Source organism: Anolis carolinensis, chromosome 2, assembly GCF_035594765.1.
Source record: "Anolis carolinensis isolate JA03-04 chromosome 2, rAnoCar3.1.pri, whole genome shotgun sequence".
Classification (NCBI taxonomy): Eukaryota; Metazoa; Chordata; class Lepidosauria; order Squamata; family Dactyloidae; genus Anolis; species Anolis carolinensis.
The window spans coordinates 266,785,070-266,812,464 of NC_085842.1; the positions used below are offsets into that span (position 1 = coordinate 266,785,070).

Sequence of the window (27,395 nt, forward strand, 5' to 3'; positions counted from 1 at the left end):
TTAAAGAGCTTGGCATGTTTAGCCTGCAGAAGAGAAGGCTGAGAGGAGACATGATAGCCATGTACAAATACGTGAAGGGAAGTCATAGGAAGGAGGGAGCAAGCTTGTTTTCTGCTGCCCTGCAGACTAGGACGCGGAACAATGGCTTCAAACTACAGGAAAGGAGATTCCACCTGAACATCAGGAAGAACTTCCTCACTGTGAGGGCTGTTTGACAGTGGAACTCTCTCCCCCGGGCTGTGGTGGAGGCTCCTTCCTTGGAGGCTTTTAAGCAGAGGCTGGATGGCCATCTGTCGGGGGTGCTTTGAATGCGATTTCCTGCTTCTTGGCAGGGGGTTGGACTGGATGGCCCATGAGGTCTCTTCCTATTCTATGATTCTATGATTCTAAGATGTGCTTCCCTGTGTGGATAAAGCTAACTCCTATCCACATCAGCCGCGTTCATCTTTTTTTCATGGCTCTTTTGGGTTTTGAAGCAAAACAAACATCCTACTGTAGTATTGTAGAGGAGTGTGGCATTAACTGCCATGGTTCAGTGTAACAGCATTTTGGTATTTGTAGTTTGTTGTGGCCCCAGAGCTCTGGCAGAGAAAGCTAAATATCTCACATGACCACAAAAGCCATTAATTATTCTAAGCACCAGGCCATGGCTCAATAATACTATGGAATCATGATTGTTGCAGTTTGGCAAAGTCTTTCTCCCCCTTCGAGGAAGAGTGCTGGGGACTCACCAAACTACAAACCCCAGGATGCCATAGCAATGAGCCATAGTGTCAAACTGTATTAATACTACAGTATAGATGCCCTCTAAGGCCCCTTTCACACAACTGAATAAAATCCCACATAACCTACTTTGAACTGGGATATATGGCTGTGTGAACTCAGATAACCCAGTTCACTGCGGATATTGTGGGTTATCTGTCTTGATATTGTGGGTTATATGGCTGTGTGGAAGGGCCCTAACAAGAAAGCCCTTGGAAAAAAGGGTCCTTCCACACAGCTTTATAACCCACAATGTCAAGACAGAAAATTCAATAATATCTGCTTTGAATTGGGTTATCTGAGTCCACACTGCCCTATATCCCAGTTCAAAGCCGATAATGTGGGATTTTATACAGCTGTTTGGAAGGGCCCACAGAGAGAAAAAGAGTACAAAACGCCCCAACGGCACTCCTCCCCTCCCCTGTGACGTCACCCACTCGAATAAGACGCAGCGCCTGGCGTCGCCCCGCCCCTTCACTCGGCTTCCAAAATGGCCGCCCTGGCAACGAGGAGCCGCGGAGCGGTCGTCAAGGGCCGCCAGGTAAAGGAGGAGGCCGCCGACCCCAGCCCTTCCTTTCGACCCCCCCCCCCCCCCCCCCCCGCGCCTCGTCTTTATTCAGCCTCTTTTCCCAAGTGGCTCAGGATGAAAGGTGCCCGTTGTTTTGCTCGCGGTGGTCTTTTGTGTATGTATCTCTGTCCGTGCACCTTTTGCGCGGGAAAGTTAAATTGGACTCTCGGGCTTCACTGGTGTCTTCGGTCTCTTCCACACCGCTGTATAAAATCCCACGTTATCTGCTTTAAACTGGTTTATATGGCAGTGTGGACTCAGATAACCCAGTTCAAAGCAGATATTGTGGATTTTCTGCCTTCATATTTTGGGTTATATGGCTGTGTGTGGAAGGGCCCCAAGTTGGCTGAAAGACCACATTCTGTCATACGAGTCTTACCATGTTTTATGGACTTTGGAGGAGGCCTTTCTCTGAGCCCAGCAACCGTCAGAGGTACATTAACCTAAAGATGCAGTGGACTCTTGGGCCCTATCTACACTGCCGCATAAAATCTAGATTATCTGCTTTGAGCTGGATTATATGGTAGTGTAGATTTATATAATCCAGTTCAAAAGACATAATGTGGATTATTTGCTTTGATAATCTGGATTATATGGCAGTATAGAAGGTGTCTCAGTTAACCGGCACCCAGGGTGATTGGTAGGTGGTGGATAAATGTAGCTTCTGGTTGCTGTTCTCAGCCGGCAACCGTCAGAGGTACATTAACATAGAGATGCAGTGGACTCTCAGGCCCCATCTACACTGCCATATAAAATCTAGATTATCTTCTTTGAACTGGATTATATGGCAGTGTAGACTCGTATAATCCAATTCAAATCAGATAATGTGAATTATTTCCTTTGATAATCTGGATTATATGGTAGTATAGAAGGGCGCTTGGGTCTGCTGTATAAAAGAAGGTCATCCTAGTGGCTGCTCATAGGTGCTTGAGATCTTTCTGACGGATGGTGGCTCCTTCTGTACTTCTTTGCTTTCAGGCAAATACCTTTTTTTTGGAGGCAGGCCTTTTGACTTGTAACATGGATCTACTTTGAAGAGCATTTCATTTGTTGGGTTTGGGTTGTGTATTGAATGAGCTTCATTTTCTGGCACAAAGGCAAGCTGTATATTTACTTAACATATAAGAGGGTTCTTATTTGTTTGTGGCAAGAGACGTTCTGTATTAGCATTCCTGTTGTGCATATACAGTGAAGACAGAAATACTGCAAAAGAATGTTTGCATCATCAAACCCTCTGATAGCTCTGAATTTTCTGCTGTTTTGTTTCTGTTTGCCTCGCTCTGCTGAATCATCTTGGGGATTCAATATTGTAATAAATTGTCATGCTAGGATTGGGCATGATTGCCACCCAATCCTAGATGATAAACTATCAAAATGAACTGTTAACCACCATGCTGGTTGTGGGGGGCGCAAGGGTGGGAAATGCTGACCTGTATAAACTGGTCTAGTGTAATTAACATGAACAATATTTTTCAGGCCAGAATTATCGTTTCAAGAAGAAATATAACATGTTTAATTACTATTATTCTTGCCAATATTTTGTTCGGTAGAATGCCAGCAATTTCAATGGTCAAGGTACTGTTCAGCCTTTTCAGAATCACAAGATGAAAGCTGACCAACGTAAGAAAGCTGAATATTTCAGAACAGGAGATAAGCTAAAGAATCAGTAAGTTCATACATTTTTATTTGTTTATTTCATATATTTATACTTTGCCTTCAGCTAGAAAGGCTCCCAAGGTGTCTAACATATAATTAATTTGACAGTTCCCTGCCCTTAGGCTTACAGTCTAAATGAGATACAACACATAAAGAAAGGGGAATGCCAGATGATGGCTGCTCTTTACCCCTTCAGGACCAAAAAAAATGCCACTTGCAGCATGGAGGAAGGGGCTTTCATCAGGTGCTTGTCCACAGCAAAACAGACCTGTATCTGGATGCTGTTTTCTTCCTCAGAGGCCAGAGCAATTTTAGAGGAAAATTTCAGAATGAAGTTATCTTTTCTAAAACAAGTAAGGCCGCAGAGTAACAAACACATTAGAGCAACATTAACTTTAGCTAGGTATTGTAAGAAAGAATAGAATTCTCAATACATGAAGATTCATATTCTTTTTAAATACTAATAGTTTGTGAACCTTTACAGAGATCTATCCTGAATTATAGGCATAACCCTCCCATAGCATTTATATACATTTTAGAAAATGAGTCAGCCATCCCATGAATGTTTTCTCAGAAATAAATCACACTGAATGCTATAAGATTCACACACCCGTAAAAAGACTTCTTCCTGAACCCTGACTATATTATCCTTATATGTCTTATCTTTCAAGGAAATTAGCCTCCAGAGCATTTTAATTAAGAAAAGACTATAAGAAAAGCCCCCTCTTCTAGATATTTCTCTTATGACTACTTTTTAATTTAAATTTTTAAATGGTAGCAATTCTAACTGCATAACCTTTGCCTATCAGTGAGTGATGACTGGTATTTATTTATTCATGTTTTTATATTGCTAGAATAATTTACACATTAGATGGATTTATTAAAAGCATCCACTATGTTTGTTTTGTCTGAGTGAATGCTTTTAATTGAAAATGATGAGTAGTATTTTCAAATTTTTGTTAGAAAAAGATCTGTGTGGACAGAACTTCCAAAGTCAGCTTTAAGTGGCATTAATATTTAGCATGTAATTTACCAAATATATGTTTCTCCCTCAGGCTGGTGAACATTGAAAAAGATAAAAATTTCCTTCTCTTCAATAAGAAGAATGAATTTAGAACAGAATATTGCACACTGGAAGAACTGGAACACAAATTGAGCAAAAACCGCAAAGAAGAAAGTAAAATACTGTTTCTCCTTATTTTTATGCATTTTCTTACTACTTTGTTAATAACAGGAAAGAGTTTCCAGTGGCTTTTATAGCCTTTGAATAAAAGTATATGTCTATAAAATTGTTTTGCAAGATGGTTTAAACCTTCTGCTTCCAAAAGATTCATATGCACATGTTATAGTACAGATATTTGAAATGTATATAGTATTTTCATAATATCGTATTTTGGAAGCATTTTAAGAGTATCATGTATTAATCAAATGATACCTTAGTCATGTGTACGTTTTAGCAGCGTATGTATGCTTAATTTTAAGTTTAGATTCTTATTAGCTTCTAATGCTTTTTAAGGTAGATGTGGACTTTTCATTAAAAAAATGAAATAGCAGTGATTATGACATTGCCCTACTAGCCTTATATATCACCTGTCACATCAGCACTTTTAATCTTGTACCCATTACTCTGGCCCGGCCCAGTTCTATTGTGTTTTAGCGTATTGTTATTGCTTGTGGTTTATACTGTTTTAATTGTTTTTAATTTGCCTTTTGTTTTGTATTGTTATATTGTGTGTTGAGGCCTTGGCCTTTGTAAGCCGCATCGAGTCCTTCGGGAGATGCTAGCGGGGTACAAATAAAGTTTAATAATAAGATAATAATAAAAAAGGCATCTTCTACATCTGGCAGAGAAGAGCCATGGGCATATTTCTTAACAGAACAGTCTTGTGTAGGGTGTAAGTTCCATGATGTTCAGCAAAAGTAAGGCTCAGGAAAATGTTCACAGGATTTCAACCTATAAAACTTTATCTGGAGCAAACACTATTGGGCACAGAAGGACAAACTTGAATGTAAGTATTCATAGGATCAGGTTGTCTGTATTAACGGATGCTGTTGCCATTAATGGAGCAATCTGGAAAAGAGAATGGAGTGAATATACAAAGAGTCAGAAACAGGAGGTATATATCACAAGAAAAGCTATAAAAAACTGTCTGTCTAAAAGAAAGGTAATGAAATAGTCTTACAATGAAAAAGTAATGAGATTTTGTGGGTTTTGTTTGTTTGTGCAGAAGCTAAAATCCAGCAGAAACTAGCCAGAATGTATAACAATGTCAGGGGATTTCAGCGACAATTAAAGGATGTGAAACCAACCCCGGAATGTAAGTCTTTACTGATGTTTTTTCCTAAGAAAGCAAAATCTTTGAATAACTGTATCTAAACTCTCTGCCTTTGTTTAGTCTTAGTAAATTTTAATATATTTAAATCTGAAAGGAATTTGATTGTGTCCTTTTTTTTTTTGGTCTGGGGGTGGTAAAGATAGGTCTGATGAGAGTTGCATTAAATTTTCAAAGATGGCCTCAAGTTGTGAAGAGAGGCAGGCAAAAAATTAAACTATTATTATTAGTATTATATGCAAGCCCGTTTGTGCTTATATGAAATCAGTGTCTGTGAAATCACTGAGAGTTTCTTCTGAGGGAATATATGTGGGATTAAGATAGCTTAGTTCAGTATGTAAAACATGGAAGTTTCTTAGCTTGCTTTCTTATAACTTCAATTAATTCCAGTTTAGCAGTCATGGATGGAAATGTTATTTCTTCAATAGAAGGCAAGTCAGTGTAGCCAGATGGACATGAGAGCAGCCCCCCTGCCCCCTTAATTGTTGTTAAAAGGAGAAATTTCAGTCAGTAAAGGTTATGCAGTATTTCTTGGGATGAATTCAGATAGCTGTGAAAGCTAGAGGCATACATTTTCTCATTGTCCACAATTTCCTTGTTCATTAATTTTTTTTTAAAAAAAAATTCTTTAGAGTATTTATTCTAAATAAATAATATTCCATTTATTTCATAGTTGTTGACAAACTCAGAGAAATGATGGAGGAAACTGAAATGGCAATAAATGCTTTTAAAGAAGAACAACGACCAATGTGTGTATTTATGTTTGTTAAAGTATTTGTAACAGTTTTTTCAGAGCTCAGAGTAACTAACAACAAACAAGTCTAATAATAATGAAAAGTAAGCATCTTTAAAAAAGAGTGGAACCTAACAGCAGCTATAAACCTGATTTCACTCAAACATTGTTATATTATTATTATTATTATTATTATTATTATTATTATTATTATTATTATTATGTATTCATTTACATCCTGCTTTACTCCTAATAATGAAATTTGAGGCTGCTTACTGGTATTCTTTGTGCTCTAGTTTTAAAGCTAGTCATGTCACTCTAGAACAGAGTTTTCCAAACTCTGTCTCAACCTGTCAGTGTGTCAGATGCAGTGTATAGGTGTGTAGCATGAACATAACATCTGAGTCTATGTGAAATAAACAATACCAACTTGCATGCATTTGATTTTACAAATCATATATTTTAAAAATATAAATAAAAGGTTTTCATGAGATTTCATAGACCTAGAGATTGAGAGATAGAAATCGTAACATAAGCTTATGCTACCAACGTTGTTTTCTCTAAAATGTTATAAGGTTTAATGAATGTTTATATTATCAGACTTAATGAAGTCATAATTCCCCCTCTCATTCCCCCTTATAAATACATAGTTTATTCCATAAGAATGCTCGACCCTGAGAAACATACTCCATGCCAGATCATGAACTGCTTCTTGAATGCCCTGTATTTCAAAACTAGTCATAGGAGTCTTTGTTGCTCTTGTTGTTGTTTTGTTGGATATTTATTTTGGTGATAGCAAGTTAACAATTACTTTGTTCATCTTATTAGCTATGAGGACCTTATGCGAGAGGAAAAGTCTGCTACTAACGAACTTAATGCCATGGAGAGAAAAATGGAGAGGTGGGCATTGGATACTTCTTCAATGGGAAAGATTGTCAAAGAAGGCTTACTTCCTCTTGAAAAAGATGTCCAGAGCCATCTGCCTAAAGAAGTACTTGAGCTTGAAAGATTCCTTCAGCAGACAGGAGGGAAACAAGGTGGCTGGGATGAATATGATCATCAAATCTTTTTGAAGATATTTACAAAGCATAAAAGAAAACCATCATATATGGAAGAAGCCCTTGATTATCTTTCTGACAGAACAAGGGAGAACATTCAACAGCATGAAAAATGGTATCAAGAATTTCAAGTTTTAGAGGCTCGAAAAAAAGAGGTAAGAGTGATTTCTAATGAAGCTTGTTTTTTAATTCTTAAGTTGTGAATATCAGAACTAATGCAAATAGTTCACCTTTTTCTTTATTTCTACCTCTTTATGGTGCAGTGATGTCTTCAGCTAGTAAACAAGACCTACTACCTGCTAAATACTTAGTAGGTACACATAAAGGTATTCTTTCACTATGTATATGTTGTGTCCTTGCAGTCACAAAGAGGATTCTTTGAAATATTCTTTGAAATATGCCATGTTCCTGCATTGGTTATGGGTAGAACCACACATCTATCCTAGCAACTACTTCCTTTTATTAAACGTGCCCAGTGCTTGCACCCTCAGAGAGCATTGCCACTTAGCTGTCCATCAGACAATGATTTCTTCCCAACTTTCTTGATCTTTAACTAGACTAGAAATTTGTCCCTGGCGAGCATGCTTAGCCACAACTGAGGATACTTTTCTGCTTCCCTACACAGTTCCCTGAAGTTACATCTGGGAAATTGGGAGGTTTCAGCCTCACTTATGTCCTGTCTGAGCTATAACTTGGTTCTGTTCTGGTTGTTTCAACAACTGATCTTTCCACAGCCTTCTGTATCTTTAGTTCTTCTTATGCAAAGAATTTTTAGATGCCTCTTGTCTACTGCCTGGTGTCTACTGATTACTGCTGAAGCATCCTATCCCCTTTGACCTCCTCCTTCACTATAGGGAACATTTTATGAAGTCATCTGTATCACAAAGTAGTGTGCTGATGGGGCTATTTTGATATTGTCTGGACAAGACTTTACTTTCTGAATTGTGCTGGGTGATGTCATTTTGATTAACATAATACCATTTATATTTCAATGTAACTTATTTCAAAGCATTCTGTTTAATTTGGCAACCTAAATGTGGAGCTACACATTCGTCTCCAAACATGTATTTCTAAATTCAAGTTGCAAATCCTCATATGTTATTGGACCTGGGAGAATATGATTTACTATGTGTAAGATCTAGAAATGTGGAAGGAATTTACATCACTCTGAAATCTTATTATTTAGACCAGGATAAAAATAACAAAATCTATTTTAAAAATAAACTTGATATAGAACTACATGGAAAACATGATGCTCTCCAAATACTGTTTGGTTGCAGTTCCCAACAATGACAAATGCTGCAAATTTTGGTCCAACAGCTGGAGGGCCACAACTTCCTGCCATCTGGTTTAAAAACTGAATTAGCGGGAAAAAGTGAGTTTCATAAATGAAACTTGGCAACTGGTGAAAGGGTTAATTATGCCCTGCGTCCAAAGTTCTGCACTGCAAATTGTATTTTTCTGTTCGATTTGTGTATGAGGAGACATGCCCAGCATGACAGGATTTGTTCAGAAGGGGCTTGCCTTTACCTTTCTTTAAGGCTAAGAGAGTGACTTGCCCAAGGTCACTTAGTGAGTTTCCTTGGCTGAGCAGGGATTTGAACCCTGGTCCCCAGAATTGTAGTCTAACACTCAAACCATTACACCACACTGGCTCTTTCCATCATTGAATCAATAAATGACTTACTGGGCTTTAATTTATCTAATAGGCTTACTCTAATTGGAATTAACAATTGAATTTAGACCATAATTTGTTTTTACTATTATCCCCTAGTCCATTCAGAAATGGAAGTTGAAAAAGCAAGAAGAGAGAGAGAACGTCTTAGCCCAAAAAGAGAATCCAGAGCAATCTCTCAGTGCAGTCCACCACCTTCACCGTGAAGAAGCTCAGAAGCAGAAAGCCAAAGAAGAAAGAAAGAAACGACTGGCAGAACTTGAAGCATGGAAAAGACAAAAAGCAATTGAACATGCAATGAAACAAGCCACTCAGCTACAAGAGGAAGAAGAGAAAGAGAAGAAAAAACAGTGGGAACGTCGGCGGCAGTTTCAGATCAAGTTGCTGCTGGAAAATTACAACAGACAGAAAAAAGCAGAGGAAGAGCTATTGAGATTTGAGAAGGAGAAAAAGGAGGAAGCTGAAAGGGAAGAGAGGAAAAAAATTGCAGCAGAAGAAATTCTTAAGTTCCAAGAACGAGTGAGTGTTCTCATTTGTCTCCTCCATATTTATTTCAGGTTTGCTCATTATGGAATACAATTTCCCCAACTTGTTGACTTCCAAATACTTTGGATTGTATTCTAATGCAAGGCTGGGAACAAAGGGAGCTGTGCTGAATACAGCACCTGAGTGCCAGAAGTTCTTTGCTTATTATCTTTAGTGCTCTATAAGATCTGGTGACATTTTTTTATTGGGGAGAAAATACCACTAATGTCCCCAAAGATCTCTTTCATTGCTTGTTTTTAGACATATGACTAACAGAAGTTTAAATAAATAAAGGAGTGAGTGAATAAAAATTGAACTGAGATAACACAAAATAGCCCATTCAGTTTTCTTGTAATTCTGAAAGCAGAATGTTAGGCTGCTTCCCTTGTTAGGAAGGAGAGGGGCTAGTTATATTTTCTGCCTTCAGAAGGTATCTTTGGCTTGAAGGCCACATCCTGAGTTATGCAGCATGAGGAGCAATGGGTGAGATATACCGCCGTAAATGCTGCCTCTTGGATGGAAAATTGTATTATGGGGAGTCCGTTTGGAGGGATGTGGCCAGCTGTCTAAACTTACCAGCTCTTTTCTCCACAGTTTTGCTTTTCCACCTCCCATCACTAGAAAGATAGGTAAATACAAGGTTTTTCTTTTCCTACCATTATTAGAATACTGGGAATACAAGTCAATCCTCAGTTTTTATGGCAAAACTGAGACTTGTTTGCAGCTTTTAGCTTTGAGTGGAATAAAAGTAATGGCCATTTATTCAAAATTTTATTTTTGGAATCTTTTCTCTTAGGCTGCAATGTCCAATTGATATCTTCAGAGCTACTTGCAAATAGTAAAAATACAAACATTTTTACTAGGATGAGTAAGAATTGGATTTCTCTTGCTTCATGTTCTGAGACTAGTCCCATCTCCCCTCACAGCATTTATTAGAACCTAATGCCCTTCACAGCAGAAGAGAAAGAATAAGTGAACTGTCATCGCCAAGGCCTCTTTAAAGATCCTAGTATTACTGTCTTAATGGTATGTTGCTGTTCTTAACAATCTGCTGTCAAGCCATTCCAGGCAGCTTGTTGCTCAAGAAAGAAGGAAAAATACTACATAAATAAATACTTCAAAACGGTACCACAGTGAGCAATTACACTCTATAAATAAAAAGATGTTTGCCAGGCATGAAATGATAACAAGGCGTGACCTATCCCTGAGGTGGGATGAAAACTCTATACAAAGGTTTGAATTCCACTCCATTTGTTTTCATAGTGCTTTACAGAATATTCTATGATGTAAATCTTCACAAATATTTTGTTTGATATAAGAAAAGCTAATCCAGTGTGGTCAAATCCTAATGGTACAGTATACATGTACAGCATGCATGTTGTAAAAGAAGAACTATGTCCTAAGCTGTGGCTATTTTGTGTAGAGGTTTTTACTAAAGGTTACTATTAGAAAATAAAACAACTGTCACAGTGCACCACTATAAAATCACATCAGTATTCAAAATGCTTTCGTACTATATTAGAGTTCTTATTATTCCTACAAATGCTTCATTGTATTTTTGTTTAGGATTTGCATAAACTTGAGTTAAAGATTCAAGAAAAGCAAGCAAAAGAAGATGAGAAGACAGAAAAAGAAAAAAGACTGTCAAAGCTAAGAGAGAAGGTAATACTTTCATTTGTTACGCTCCTCGGAGGTGCCCCACTTTGTTCTGTTACTCTCAGTGTAAGATTTGCAGAACGCTATAAATAAAATATGTTTCTCTTACCTGTTTGCTGTTATTTTAAAGATAAGGTTTACACATCTAATCAAATCCAAGTCCTAATGAGTTTAGTGAAGCTTTCTCCCTTCTACTGCAGTCTCGGGTAGCAACTCTATAAGCTGAATTGGCCAATGTTTGAATATACAAAGGGATCTTGTAGCAGCTTTAAGATTAATTGAGAAAAGAGTTGTATAGAGTGGTCTTGCCCTTAGATATAAATATCCAGTAAAGAACTGAATCATGGCATGTTTGTAGATAGTTACAAAACATTAGAAGGGTGGCATATATTGGTCAATTGATTAACAGTTGAATTAAAAGTTAAAGAAAATAGAAGATAATGTCATTACTATTAAAAGCTGGCGTCAGTTATTTACGAGAAAGATTTTGTTCATTATTCATCAAGTTAATTTTGGAAATCTGTCACACAATTCATATGTTAGGTTATTATAGTGTAAATATATTAAAATGGCAAAAGCACTCTAGAGCAGTTCTTCTTATAGAATCATAGAATCGCAGAGTTGGAAGAGACCTCATGGGCCATCCAGTCCAACCCCCCGCCAAGAAGCAGGAAATCGCATTCAAAGCGATTTAAGTTTACTGGTAGTTACTTTTTCTCAGTGTACCGGGGACTGGCAGTATATTTGTGCCCATTGGCTACTATTCTTTCCTGGAAACTTACCAAGCATTGACAGCCAATGACTTGGAGATCAGTGCTGGTCCAGGGGCCACAATTTTGAGTAACACTCTTAAGTTTTTTACAGGAATATGTCTTAACAGTTTATTTTTATTACTTTAAAAAAATCGAATTTAATAGGTTGAAATTAATGTAACTCGGGACCCATATCGGTTGTACAGACCTACTAAAGTTTGGGAAGAACGGATCAAAGAGATTGGACCAGAGGGTTCAGGACCACTTCTGCATATTCCACACAAGTAAGGAAACAAAAAAAAGCCCCACATTTGAATGTTTAATAATAGTCATTAAAATTTAATTTAATTGGTATTTTTTTCTTTATAGGGCTGTCCCGAGCTGGCGACAAGGGCTATAACTCGGTATCTGCTCAAAGAAATATTAGAAGATATGTACATTTGTACAATTACTGGCTGTTTTATGGTTTTATAAGGATTATTATGAGATTTTAAAATGTTCATTTTGAATTGAGAATGAAGTTATGTAAACATGAATTTTATTTCATGTTTATAAAAGAGCAAATATAAACTGTCTTTATAAATCGCATTGTTGTTGTTTTTGTTGTTAATAATTCCATACATACAAACGGTCCTAATGTTGGTGAATGGTAATTCCTACAAATGGGCATTCTGACTTCCTTTGATTTCATTTTCCTTTTGCTAGAGTCTGAATCTAGCGATGTGGGTTTTGTCCTATCTTTGGAACACAAATTAGTTATCACACACCTGAATTCTGAAATGGTTACAGTTAAAGGTTTTCAGACCGGCAAATATTAATTCTAAAAAACAAAACTTCGCAGAAGTTTTTCAAAACAACATCTAATAATTAAAAAAAACCTTTTTAAAGCAAAAGTCTCACTTAAAAAGTATGAAGGTTCACTCACGTTAAGAAATGAGATAAAAAAGATTTTCATTGGGAAGCAGAGGTTCTTAGGGTGCCTCGACAGTGTTGGAACTAATGCAGTTTGGCACCATTTTAACTGCCATGGCTCACTCAATTCTGTGGAATCCTGGGATTTGTAGATTGGTGAGGATTATCCAATGCATTTTTGTAGTCAATGTGTTCAATGTATCGTGATATTTTGGTGCTAAATTCATAAATACAGTAATTACTACATAGCATTACTGAGTATTGAACTACTTTTTCTGTCAAATTTGTTGTATAACATGATGTTTTCATGCTTAATTTGTAAAATCATAACTTAATTTGATGTTTAATAGGCTTTTCCTTAATCTCTCCTTATTATCCAACATATTCACTTATCCAACATTCTGCCGGCCCGTTTATGTTGGATAAGTGAGAATCTACTGTATATATGCCTAGTTTCCAACAGAATTCATAACCTCTGAGGAGGCCTGCCACAGATGTGGTTGAAACGTCAGGGGAGAATGCTTCTCAAACATGGCCATACAGCCCGGAAAACTCACAGCGACCCAATCCTATGGAATACTGGGAATTGTAGTTTTACAAGGTCTTTAGTCTTTTCTGATGAAGATGGCTGAGGCCTCACAAAACCGCAGATCCCAGGATTTCATGGTATGGAGCCGTGGCAGTTAAGCTGAATGAAGTCTGACCTCACTTTAACCGTGTGGATGCACCGTGTAAGAAGGCAGCTTTGCGAATATCTCCAGAGAGGGAAAGCAGTGAGCTGCCTGGCTCCGCCCGCTTGAGCCGCAGGAGGGGCGGGACCGAGGGCCCTTCCTTTTCCCCGCCCACCTCATTAGCATAGCACGTGAGCGAGTGCGCCCGGCGACAGGACGGACGCTGCGCGCGAGGGAGGGGGAGCTTCGGGCCAACATGGCGGCGGTGGCGGCAGCGATGGCGGATGCAGCGGCGAGCAGGACGCCGGCGGCTGCGGAGGAGGAGGAGGACGACGGGGGCTTCGGGGACGGGGAGCGGCTAGATTTCCTCAAGGAGAGGCACGTCCGCTTCTTCCAGCGCTGCCTTCAGATTCTGCCGGAGCGGTATTCCTCCCTGGAGACCAGCAGGTACCTCTATGACAGGAGCGAGGGAAAGAGAGAGGGGCCTTTCCTCAGGAAGTCTGGTGGGCCTGGCTTCCTCAGAGGCGCCACGGGAGTGGGCTCTTCCCCGCAACTGGAGCCATGGAGCCACCCCAAAGCCCCCCCGACGGGTGACCTTCCACCTTCTGCTTAAAAACCTCCAGCGGAGGAGACCCCATGACTCCCTGGTTTAACATGCCCCACTTTTGAGCAGGTCCTGTCGTCAGGAAGGTCTCCCAAATGTTTGTTGTGTGCCTTCCAAGTCGGTTCCAATATAGGGATTTTCTTGGCTGCATCTTCACTGTGGAAATCATGCAGTTTTGACGCCGCTGTAACTGCCAGGCTCCCACGTTTTGGGATTTGCAGTTGTGATAATTGTAATTGGTTTTAAGTGCTGTTAATGCTTATTATTTATTTATTTCTTATTTTTGGACGTTATTATGCTTTGTGTCATTTTTGTCTTGTATTTTATGTTAAATGTGCTTTGATTTGTATTGTATTATATTTTTACACTGTGTTAGCAAGGTGGCACAGAAGTGGGCAAATTGTAAGCCGCTTTGAGTCCCCTTCGGGGTGAGAAGAGCGGGGTAGAAATATAGCCAATAAATAAATAAATTAGTAGTTCAGTGAGGCACCCCAACTGCTTGGTAGAGAAGACCAAAGACGTTGTAAAACTGCAAAGATTCCATAGCATTGCACCATGACAGTTAACATAATGGGTTGCTGTGAGTTTTCTGGGCTGTATGGCCATTTCATGAAGCATTCTCTCCTGACATTTTGCTTGCATCTATGGCAGGTATCTCCAGAAGTTGTATGATCTGTTGGAAACTAGGCAAGTGAGGTTTATATATAACACCTCCCAACAAAGGATTCCCCTAGGCAGTAAGCTTCCAGACCGTGAAGCTGCAAGGCTATTCAATGCTAATCAAGGTGATCAGTTGCAACATTCACGCTTGTCTCAAACAGACAAGAGTTCTTTCTCCCACCCTGCACTTTCCACAGATATATAAACCCCACTTCCTTAGTTTCCAACAGACCTCACAACTTTTGAGGATGCCTGCCATGGATGCAGGCGAAACATCAGGAGTGAATGCTTCTGGAACATGGCCATACATCCCAAAAAACTCACAGCAACTCAGTGATTCTGGCGATGAAAGCCTTCTACAACACAGTTAAAGTAGTGTCAAACTGCACTAAGATGCATCCTGAGTGTGACCTGCTCAAGGTGGAGCCTTTTTTTTCCTGCAGTTTGGATCCACTGCTCCGTGTCCTAGTTTTTGGAGCAGCAGAAAACAAGCTTGCTCCACTTTCAGTATGTCATCCTTTCTAATATTTGAACACAGGTATCACATCCCCTTATAACCTTCTCTTTTCTAGGCCGAACATACTCAGCTCCTTAAGGCTTGTGCCTTCCAGACCTTTGACCACTCTGGTCACCCTTGGTGTGTAATCTTGACTGCATATTATGGGAAGTCGCGACCCCTCACCCCGAAAACTTTCTCCTTAGAGCCTTGTGTCTGCAGTAGCTCACGTACTCTGGGAGTTCACTTTACATGGACTCAGAGATAATCTGATTCCTATGCTTTGAGCCCTTAATCCTACTAACTCCAACCAGCTTTGGTTCAGCAGCACAATCTGATCGCCTGAAATTGTGATCTGGTCTGTTTTCTGTTTTTTACACGTTTGTTACCGTTTGTGCAGCTGGCCGCTGATTGGAAATACTTGGATTTCGTGGGAATAGCATAAAGAGTTGGTTAGATGTTGAAATGCCTAGAAGCATAGAGTTGGAAGAGACCCTAAGGGCCATTTAGTCCAACTTTCTGCCATGCAGGAGCACATAATTAAAATACCCCAACAGATGGTAATTCAGTCTTTGCTTAAAGACCTCCTGAGAAAGAGATTCTACCACACTTTGAGGCGGCATATTCCACTTCTTAGTTCTTACTGTCGGGAAGTTCTTCCTAATGTTTAGGTGGAATCTATTTTCCTGCAACTTGAATTCATTATTCTGTGTCCTAATCTCCAGAGCAGCAAAAAAAAAAAAAAAAAAAACAAGCTTGCCTCTTTATCAAGATAGAGTCATTTCACATATTTAAATATGGCTGTCATATCTCTTCTCAGCCCTTTCTCCAGCTAAATATACCCAGCTCTTAACCCACTCATCATAGGGAGGAAAATACTGAAAATATTTGTTGTTCCTCTTTCACAGCTTTAGCCCAAATAGGAGCCACACTCCACCTTCCTCATGTAGACATAGCTTTTAGTGTGCCCTGTATCCAAGCAGTTGAATTTATCTGCCACATTTCCTTTCTGATCCAAATTAAGTTTCAGTATGCAAGGGGGTGAGTGTTGCAAGCAAGCTACTGGTAAAATAGCTTCATGAATGGAAGATTGTAAGCAATTTCTATTTTTCTCATAGATCTTTTAAAAATTAGATTTAAGCAAAGGGCTCACAGGTGGTCTTAAGAAAGCATGACTAACCAAGAGATAAGTATATCACTTTCTGTTTCACTTTGTAAAGCAAATTCAGGTCTTTTGCAGCCTTTACTCAGCACTCTCTGGGTGTGCAGATCAAACTTTATAACCCCATGCTAGCTGGGACTTTTTAAGTCCAGTCATTTAAAAGGCTCTGGTTTGGGAAGGGGTGCCTTAAAGTATCAGCATGGAGTGAGGCCAGTGTGGTATAGTGGTTTGAGTATGGGGCTAGGACTCTGGAGAGCAGGATTTGATTCCCTTCTTCTCTGTCAAAACTTACTGCATTACATTGGGTGAGTCACATACTGTTGGCCCAGAATACCCCATAATAAGTTGTCTTAGGCCGGTCACCATAAATCAGCAAACACCTTCAGGCACACAACAACAACAGAGTGAGGCACCTGCAATTTTTCTTCCACAGTTGCCCTAAAACAGTGTTTCTCAAACTGTGCGCCTTCAGATGTTTTGGACTTCAGCTCCCACAAGTCCTAATAGCTGGTAAGTTGGCTGGAATTTCTGGGAGCTGAAGTCCAAAACACCTGGAAGAGCACAGTTTGAGAACGCACTGTTGTGGGGGTTTTTTTGGGAGTAAAACACCAGATCCCATCCGATCTTGGAAGCTAAGCAGTCAGCTCTGGTAAACACTTTGACTGTCAGTGAATACCATATACCATAGGCTATGTGTCAGAGGAGAGAACGGGCAAAACCGTCTCTGAGTGTTCCTTATCTAAAGTATCTTCAGTTATATGACCTGGGAAGATTATTTGATAATGAGCAGCCTGTGGCATGGGCATTGTGACTTGGAGCTGATCTGTTTTTCTTGGGGAATTGGATTTGAAGGCCTTTAAGGTGATGTAGGTTTATCTACCTGCTTGCTTCTCAGTACTTACAATTATAAGCAAAGCAAGATTGATTCATTAGAGGAAAAGGAGTTATACAGTATATAGCCTGCTACTGTTGTGTGCATATATGTTGGTTTGTTCTTTCATAGTTGTCTCAGATTTATAATGATCCAGACCTAGACATTTCTCTGCAAGATTTGTTCAGAGGAGCTTTGTCATTTCCTTCATAGGCTGAGGGAGTATGACTAGCTCAGCATCACCCTTCAGGTCCAGAATCTCAAAGCTTCTAATCCAGCATTCAAAGCACTGTACCATGATGGGGTGCATCTCACACAAGTAGGAAAACATCTTTTTGCACACAGACTCACAAACCTCATCCGGCGCACTTTAAACTAGATCCACTGGGGGAGGGGAACAACAGCCTGGCGAACACTATATTACCCACGACCACAGGGAACCGCCAAAAGGCTAAACGGAGGGCTGAACAAACACAACAAGGACCAAGTACAGAGAGCACAATAATCCAAAATAAACAGCTCGAGGGGAGGTCACAGGGGGCTTACATGTCTTTACACTAATGCACAGAGCATGGGAAATAAGCAAGACGAACTCCAACTCTTAGCACAGCACCACACATACGATGTCATAGGCATCACTGAAACCTGCTGGGATGACTCCTATCACTGGAATTTAGCCATTGAGGGTTATAACCTCTTTCACAGAAATTGAACAAAGGGGAGAGGAGGGGGAGTAGCTTTATATGTCAAAAACTGTTACGTTGCAGAAGAAATGCAAGACTGTAATCTGGGAAACTAGCTTGAAAGCGTCTGGATAAGAATCAAGGGAACCGGGACTCAAAAAGATCTTGTCATGGGTGTCTACTACAGACCTCCGAGTCAGGATGAAGGATTTGATGAAGCCTTCTGTCAACAGCTTGACCAAACCGGCACAAAGAAGAGATATAGTAGTCATGGGCGATTTCAATTATCCCGATATCTGCTGGAAAACGAACTCGGCCAAGAGTACAAAGTCCAACAAATTCCTCACTTGCCTTGCAGACAGTTTTATGGTCCAGAAGGTAGAAGAGGCAACAAGGGGATTGGCTACTCTTGATCTAATCTTAACAAATGTGGAAGATCTGATCAATACAGTTGAAGTGGTTGGTTCCTTAGGGGCAAGTAACCATGTGCTCCTGCAGTTTGCAATACAAAGGAATGCTGAAACTAAGACAAGTCAAACACGCATTCTAGACTTTAAGAGAGCTGACTTCCAAAAAATGAAGGAATTACTGAGCGGCATTCCACATGTATTAAAAAACAAGGGAGTTAAGGATGGATGGGAGTTTTTCAAAAGTGAAATACTCAAGGCGCAAATGCAAACAGTGCCAACAAAGAAGAAAAATAAGACAAGTGCAAAGAAGCCAGAATGGATGTCCAAAGAACTTCTAACTGAGCTAAAGCTCAAAAGTGACATGCACAAGAAGTGGAAAAGGGGAGAAATCACCAAAGAAGAATTCAAACGTATAGCCAACTCCTGTAGGGAAAAGGTTCACAAGGCTAAAGTGCAAAATGAGCTCAGGCTTACCAGGGACATAAAAAACAAAAAAGGTTTTTTTGCTTATGTTGGTAGAAAAAGGAAGAACAAGGAGGCAATAGGGCCACTGCAAGGAGAAGATGGGGTGATGGTGACAAGGGACAGGGAAAAGGCAGAACTACTTAATGCCTTCTTTGCCTCGGTCTTCTCACAAAAAGAAAGCCATCTTCAACCTCAGCAACCTGGAATGGACGAAGGATTGGGGGAAATCCAACCCCAAATAGCGAAACAAGTTGTCCAGGAACACCTGGCCTCTCTAAACGAATTCAAGTCCCCAGGGCCAGATCAGCTACATCCAAGAGTATTGAAGGAACTAGCAGAAGTTATTTCAGAACCACTGGCAATTATCTTCGAGAGTTCTTGGAGAATGGGAGAAGTCCCAGAAGATTGGAGGAGGGCGAATGTGGTACCTATCTTCAAGAAGGGAAAAAAGAACGACCCAAACAATTCCCGTCCGGTCAGCCTCACATCGATACCAGGCAAGATTCTGGAAAAGATCATTAAGGAAGTGGTCTGCGAACACGTAGAAACAAATGCAGTCATTGCTAATAGTCAACATGGATTTAACAAAAACAAGTCATGCCAGACTAATCTGATCTCTTTTTTCGATAGAGTTACGAGTTGGGTCGATACAGGGAATGCTGTGGATGTAGCGTACCTGGATTTCAGTAAGGCCTTCGACAAAGTCCCCCACGACCTTCTGGCAAACAAACTAGTAAAATGTGGGCTAGACAAAACTACGGTTAGTTGGATCTCTAATTGGCTAAGCGAACGAACCCAAAGGGTGCTCACCAATGCGTCATCTTCATCATGGAAAGAAGTGACAAGTGGAGTGCTGCAGGGCTCCGTCCTGGGCCCGGTTCTGTTCAACATCTTTATTAACGACTTAGACGAAGGGTTAGAAGGCACGATCATCAAGTTTGCAGACGACACCAAACTGGGAGGGATAGCTAACACACCAGAAGACAGGAGCAGAATTCAAAACGATCTGGACAGACTAGAGAGATGGGCCGAAACTAACAAAATGAAGTTCAACAGGGACAAATGCAAGATACTTCACTTCGGCAGAAAAAATGGAAATCAAAGATACAGAATGGGGGACGCCTGGCTTGACAGCAGTGTGTGCAAAAAAGACCTTGGAGTCCTCGTGGACAACAAGTTAAACATGAGCCAACAATGTGATGCGGCAGCTAAAAAAGCCAATGGGATTCTGGCCTGCATAAATAGGGGTATAGCGTCTAGATCCAGGGAAGTCATGCTCCCCCTCTATTCTGCCTTGGTCAGACCACACCTGGAATACTGTGTCCAAATTGGGCACCGCAGTTGAAGGGAGATGTTGACAAGCTGGAAAGCGTCCAGGGGAGGGCGACTAAAATGATTAAGGGTCTGGAGAACAAGCCATATGAGGAGCAGCTTAGCAAGCTGGGCATGTTTAGCCTGCAGAAGAGAAGGCTGAGAGGAGACATGATGGCCATGTATAATATGTGAGGGGAAGTCATAGGGAAGAGGGAGCAAGCTTAGGAAGAACTTCCTAACAGTGAGAGCTGTTCAGCAGAGGAAGTCTCTACCCCAAAGTGTGGTGGTGGCTCCTTCTTTGGAGGCTTTTAAACAGAGACTGGATGGCCATCTGCCGGAGTGCTTTGAATGCTATTTTCCTGCTTCTTCGCAGGGGGTTGGACTGGATGGCCCACAAGGTCTCTTCCAACTCTATAATTCTATAATTCCTTTAAAATATTTTTTCTTAAACCAAAAACTTTTTAAACCATAGAATCAATCTAAATAATGGGGATGTAAACTGTAATTGATTATCTTCTTAACTGAGAATAAGCTCCATGTAACTGAAGAGTAGTGAGTGTAATATTTATTGTGGAGCTCTTTGTTGGGGCATCTATAAGGAGACAGTAAAACATGTTCACCACTTGCAGAGCAACCCTCATGCTAATGGTTGAAAAATGCTTGCCCGTTTAATATTTAATGTAAGTGCTTCCTCATCAGGGTTTGTACACTTATTCTTGTATCATGGTTATTAATAAGTAAGGGTACAAGAAATATAATTAATGAGGAATCTTGCCTCAGCCTTGAAATAAAAAAAAAAGTTTGAAATGTGTGTAGCAGAAATTAGTCTCCATGTAGTTATTTATTACTTGATAACTACTATATTGCAAAACCTGGATAGATAGACCTAAGAGTATCCTTTTAAGCAAAGCTGTAAGCAGATGTGTATCTTGCACAATTAATGGGCTGTTATGTGAAGATCCTGTTAAACGTGAGTGTGTTCTAGATAAATACTGTAATGGAAAACCTTATTATAATGGGGATTGTTGTCTATGTTATTTAATATTGGTTATATGACAAAGGTATGCAGGAATTAGCTACTTCTTATTGGTTGTTGCATCACCATGGTAACGTGACTACTGCTGTAGAAATGTATCTATTCTGAGAGGCCAGCAAGAAAGGGGCGGAGTTAGCTGAATGAAAAAAGGAGGGAACATTTTAAAAGTTAGCTCAGTCTCTAGTCTGATGAGCTAGAGGGAAAATGATATGTGTTTAATTGTGTAGCTTCCAATGTTGTATTGAAGTATAAAAGGACTAGTTTAAATCCAGGTTCTCAGTTGGGTAAAGCTGAGGGAAAAAGAGAATCTTTTGAGACAAAGTTTCAGTTGATTTATTGATGTTAAAGAGTGAAAGATAATATCTATTGTATGCAAGTGGAACTGAAGGAAAGAACTTTGTAACAAGATACGCTTTATATGCCAAAGAAGTAATAAATAAACATTTCTTTGTTTCAATATATATAATTTGTAGTTGTGTGTCAAGTTACAGGAAGAAAGTTTGGAACCTGAGAGTCAGCTAGTATATATGTTGGAGTGGCCTTTCTGAGGAAAATTGGAAGCTGCGTATTCGCCCCAGGTTTGGGTTATGTGTATGTTGGAGAGACATATACTGACAATTTGTAATTAAAATCCTGTAACATACTTATAAAGAGAGAAGACACAGAGACAAAGGGAGTGTCTTCTAGTTGTGAACTGCAATTCACGTAATCTACATGGATTCATCTATCACTCTCCTCTCATTGCCTCGCGCGCACACGCACTCGCTTATATGTTTATTGTTGGCAGTGGCTGGGATCTTGAAATAAAGATCACCCCCTGTCTCCTGATTGTGGAGTGTGTCTTGCGTTGCAAATATTAATAGCACACTGCTGATGTTTTCTTTCTACACAACATTCAAAATAAAGTTAGGCAGCACCTAGGTTCCTAAAGAAAAACAATGACACACAAATTCAGTAGTGTTGTTAGTATCTATAACTTGTGTGTAGGAATGCTATTGTATTGAGAAATCACTGGCTCAACCTGTTGTGTCCTACTTAGAAATAATCTTATCAGATTTAAATTTGACTTGCTTACTGTGTAAAAGATTCTGAGGTAATATGTTTTTTCACTAACTCTGATACATGGAACAGTGTATGGAATGCATATTAATAAGACATACCAGGGTTAGCAAAGCATCTGACAAAGATGTTCCTTTTTGCAGACCCCCCACCTTCATGTACTTTTTCTGCTTTCCGTCTCATCTTCTGACTAATGTTGTTTTTGTTTTTTATTTTTTTATTATTTTTCATCCACCTCTCCCTAGGGCTGGAGGCAGTGTTAAAATACATAGATTAAAAATACATAATTATAAGATTAAAGCACACACTAAAACTCATTAGTCCCTATAAAATATCAGTTTACAATTCATATTTTACAATTTATTGGATAGGCAAGGGGTGGCCAATGAAATGCTCCTTTAGGTGACAGTTATCAGTTGAGTTCTATCTGGTTGAAATAAATATCCCCCAGAGGACCTGTATGTATGGTGCAGATTGTCTGGAGAAGGTGATCCTGCTAGTAACCTGAACCCAAACCACATAGGGCTTTAAATATAATAATCAACACTTTGTGCTTTGCCAGGAAACTAATTAGTAGTCACTAGAGTAATTTTCATATAGTTGTGATGTGCTCACTGGATCCATTCTGGTAGCCATATTTTGAACTAATTGGAGTTGTGAACTTGGTTGTAGAGATAGCCCAGTGTATGGCGACTTGCTGAAGGCTAACTTTGAGGTCACCAACACGTACACTACCATCTTTAGATCCTCCAGTTCTAGGAAAGGGTGCAGCTTGTGTATGAGCCAAAGCTGGTAATAACCAGTCCTGACCATCGCATCTACCTGGGCTTACATTTGGAGAGAGGGACCTAGGTGCACTCCCAAGCTGTGAACACACTCTTTCAAGGGGAATGTAACTCTGACACATCTCCATCTCTTGGTTAGGACCCTTAATAGCAAGCACTTCGATCTTGTCTGGATTCAGTTTCAGTTTGTTATTTTCCATCCAGCCCATTACTTCCTCCAAGCATTAATTCAAACATATCCCATTATCCTTAGCTAAGGTTGTTTTTGAGGACATGAAGAAATATACTTGGGTGACATCAGCATTCTGATAGCGCCCCACCCCACATCTGTGGATGATCTCTCCTAGTGATTTCATGTAGATGTTAAAAAACATTGGAGGTAGATTAGCACCTTCTGGAATGCCACATAACAGCTCCTTTGATGAGGAGTGGCTGTCCCCAAACACCTCTGTCAGGAACCTGCCTGAGAGGTATGACTGGAACTACAGCAATACAGTGCCTCCGATTCCCAACCCACTTCCTGGTGTTCCAATAGGATACCATGGCCAATTATATCAAATGCTGTTGAGAGATCGAAAAGCACCAACAGGGACACACTACCCCTGTTAGTGTTAAGATGGAGATTATCCACTAAAGTGACCATAGCAGTCTCAACTCCATAACTTGCTCTGAAGCAGTTTTGAAGTAGTACATGGAAGTGTGTGTCATCCAAGACTACCTGGAGTTAGAAAGCAACTGTCTTCTCAATCACCTAGTCCCAAAATTGAATATTAAAATAGTTATCCAGGGAGAGATTTTTCAGAACTGGCTAATCCCTGCTTGTTTTAAACAGGTTGAAAATTTCTCCTTCCTAAAGAGATACCTTAATATTATATAGTATTTGAAATCTAATTGTATCTTCTCCCTGTGTGACTAGGTAAGAGAGGTAGGGATCAAGAAAGCAGCTTGTCCACATAGCAATACTTACTAATTTAAAGAAACCTGATTAATAACAGGTTGGAGAGCATGTTTGGGAGCAAGTGTGTCAGTAGCCCTGGTTAGATTTAGATTCCACTTTTTCACCAGGTCTTCAACAGGATAATCAATGATACTCGCTATAAAACCTTCTAAGGCCTCCTGGAATCTCTTTTTAAAATTAATTTTTATTCTAAAAACAGACCTATAATGATACAAACAAACATGGACATACTGAAAAACAAATTATACTGAATAAGTATCTCAGTTGTAAACAATGCTATAAAGCTTGAACTGGGAAAGAATAGGATTAGAATAGGATTCTAGCCGATCATACTATACTTGTATACCACCCTACAGCAAGAATGAAGTGAAAGAATGAAAGCGGTATATAAACGAAATAAATAAATAAATAATAAACAGCAACTGCCTTCAGAATACCTCACTGAATCTTTAGAAACCACAAAAGAGAGAAAAGGGGGAAACTGTTAAGCCCACACCATCAGTTCTCCCAACATGCTTTAAAATTTAGCTCTTTCTTGGTTACCAAAATGGAAATCATAACAAAAGTGAACGCTGGTGGGGAAAATAACCTCTGCATGCATTTTGAAAGAAGCTCTCAAATGGTTTCAAGAACATTTACAATGTTTTTATTAAGTTACGGAAAATTTATCTGACCTGGTACATTTCACATCTGTACATGAAACGTTTTAAACTCTTCTCCTTTTTGTGGTGCAGGAACCTATTCCTTCCATGTTATTTGTCCTTCTGGTCCTTCCCAAAAACACCTCTACTTGGTTAACTGAGATATACTTGTGTTGTTTATCTATACATAAATTGATTTTTAAAAACAGACAAAACTGTAGCTCTAAGTGATGATCGATTCCATGTAAATGTTTAATATGTAGCCCACAGGTTTATGCAAGAGCACTGTATCATATTTTAATGTGTAATTCTAGTACACTAATATCTATCACTTATGATTAAAAAGATAAACTAACACTCTTACCTGTCTCATGGTAGTTTGTGAAATGGCTGTAAGTGCTGAGGAAGTTGTGTGTGTATTTGTGCCTTTAAATTGTCCATCAGCCTACAGCAACCCCATGAATTTCATAGAGTTTTCTAAGGCATGAAATACTCAAAAATCATTTTCTCATTCTTTCCTTTGAAATACAGTTTACATCACCTTGTCTTTGTTGGCAGTCTCCCATCCAAGTACTAACCAGAGCTGACGCTGCTTAAGCTTCCAAGATCATACAGGATCTAGTGCTTTTATGGAAATTAGGCTATTGCTGAAAAAGTTGCCCTTCCCTGATTTTGTTGTTAATTCATTGCACAGCTTTTTAAGACATGTTGTGCATTCTCTGTGTGTGGCCTTCATTTTTTGCCTTCCAAGTGGAATCAGTAAACTGTTTGAAAGCCATGCAGTTACCTGCTTGCAAAGTTGTTATGTCAGCAACTCCCCTGCAGCTGATTGTCAGATTATAGCACCCACATCTGCTTCATCTTATGCTAGAAGCTTAGAAATGTGAGTTTTGTGTGGTTTGAAGTATGAGTTTTCATGCTTGTGGCCAGTTTGATACTCTTGATGAGTAATAAACTGCTGGAATTTTTTCCCTTTTCAGGTTAACAGTTGCCTTTTTTGCACTTTCTGGTCTGGATATGTTGGATTCCTTAGATCTGGTGAACAAAGAAGATATAATAGAGTGGATTTATTCTCTGCAGGTCCTTCCGACAGAAGATAGTGAGTGAGTTTTTAGCTTTTCTCATATTTTTAAAATATATTTTTATTAAAAACGTATAACTAGATTAAAAGTATACTGAAAAAGAAGAGAAAAATGCAAAGTAAGCTTAGTTAAAGACAAACGGCAACAACAAAAAAGGATTGCAATGAATTCAAACTTTCTTTAGAATTGTTATAAATCTTAATATAAAATCTTTAACTAATAGAAAATACTTCATACACTTCTAATTATAAAAGCTGATGACTCACAAAGCTGCCAGAACTACATTAATTCTCCAGTGTCAATGCACCTATGTTCTGTCTTTGACAAACTTTCTGGGATAAAGTACTGGACTGGAAACACTTTTCTCTTTTTTCACAGTTTCTAACATCAAGAGTTAATGGTGGGTGAAAACAGTTCAAAAACATATATATGCATGTGCATTTGTGTATATAACCTCAATGGGATATGTATGTTGAACCTCAGTATTATTGTCATCCTTCCACATTTGCAGGTTTAACTTTCATGGATTTGATTATTTATGAGTTTGCTATTAATAATTAAATGAGAATAATTAAATAGAAGGAGTGGTGGTTGTGAGTGTCAGACTACATCTGGGACAGGACCATCTCTGCATAGTGAAAGGCTTGGTAGTGGCAAATCAGAGAACAAGCCAGTTGCTTGCATCTGATCCCATTAGTCCCTGCAAATCTGGAGGACCTACTGTATTTTATCTTTGGCTACCAAAATGCAACTGAAATATCTAAAGCTACTTTTAGCTCATGACCTGGCCTGACCTAGGGCTTGGGAATATTCCTGGGAGATTATTATTCCCCAATTCTGTTTAAATTGGTTTTGATAATTGTTCTAACTTCCTTTATAGTTATACTAATGTGGCCGTGGCAGAAATACTGTACAGTTTAAGAAGAGACAACAAGAAAATATTGAGAAAGCATCCCTTGTTTGCAACTTATTTATTTATTTATAGTATTTATATTCTGCCTTTCTCACCCCGAAGGGAACATAGGATGGATCACAATGTACATATATATGGCAAACATTCGATGCCATTAGACAAACAACACACAGACAGACACAGAGGCTATTTAACTTTCCAGCTTTTGGCTTTTGTGAGGATATGCTTGATTCCGGCCACAGGAGGAGCTGCTGCTTCATCATCCACTGTGTCAATGAGTCCTTTTGATGGAGAACTTCCTCATCCGGCACCCACACTGCTTGATTTTTTTATGGTGTAAATTAGTTAAATTAGCCTCCCCGCATAAGCGGTCCCTAAATTTTCCTACTTGACAGATGCAACTGTCTTTCAGGTTGCTTTGGTAAACAACGATCTGGGGCTATTTAACAGTCAGGCTTTGAACTCACGACCTCTCAATCAGTAGTGATTTATTGCAACAGGCTACTAACCAGCTGCGCCACAGATTTCTTTTTGAGGTTTCTGCAGATGACTGACTTTAATGCCAGTACTTTGTAAATTTAAATATTGAAGTATTATTTAACATTAAACATTAATAGTTAGCAAAAGATCAGGTACAATATTATTTTTGCATGGGTTCACATTACAATTTCACTTTATACTTTATGGAATGTATTGAGGTAGTTTAACAAAGTTTAGTGTAAGGAAATCCATAGTCATGTTTCATCTTCATTGTGTTCAGGCTTAATGGATATGATATTTTACATTGTGGCAATAGTTTTCTACCTCTCTTGGAGCTCTGATTTTAGCTAACCTTAAAATATGTTATTTTACCTCTAGCACAAAATAGGTTTTATGGCACCTTAAAGGCAGATGTCTAGCCTTACAGTGATATAAGTCTTTTATCGTCTTCCAATAATGGTACTGTAGGCTATGT

General features: G+C 39.3%; 2 protein-coding genes across 4 annotated transcripts in view; both read left to right on the forward strand.

Annotated features, from left to right (window-relative positions):
* Positions 1–1,175: 1,175 nt before the first annotated feature.
* Positions 1,176–12,306, forward strand: ccdc112 (coiled-coil domain containing 112). 2 transcript variants are annotated; one of them, XM_003223000.3, is made up of 10 exons: positions 1,176–1,303; positions 2,881–2,996; positions 4,042–4,163; positions 5,215–5,304; positions 5,993–6,068; positions 6,881–7,265; positions 8,885–9,304; positions 10,877–10,972; positions 11,884–12,002; positions 12,088–12,306. In XM_003223000.3, the coding sequence occupies exons 1-10, from the start codon at positions 1,253–1,255 to the stop codon at positions 12,116–12,118; spliced, it is 1,506 nt and encodes a 501-aa protein (XP_003223048.2). In that variant the 5' UTR covers positions 1,176–1,252; the 3' UTR covers positions 12,119–12,306. The 2 variants fall into 2 exon arrangements, with proteins under 2 accessions (XP_003223048.2, XP_008112234.2); XM_008114027.3 differs by lacking the exon at positions 1,176–1,303 and adding an exon at positions 1,359–1,445.
* A 1,185-nt stretch (positions 12,307–13,491) lies between these two features.
* The window catches only part of pggt1b (protein geranylgeranyltransferase type I subunit beta), a 40,916-nt gene continuing 27,012 nt past the window's right edge, over positions 13,492–27,395 (forward strand). The window contains exons 1-2 of one of the 2 annotated variants that reach the window (XM_008114026.3): positions 13,492–13,748; positions 25,426–25,544. In XM_008114026.3, the coding sequence (XP_008112233.2) occupies positions 13,558–13,748; positions 25,426–25,544 (310 nt within the window). In that variant the 5' untranslated portion in view covers positions 13,492–13,557. The remainder of the gene's footprint in view (positions 13,749–25,425; positions 25,545–27,395) is intronic. The other variant, XM_003222999.4, reaches the window with a different exon arrangement.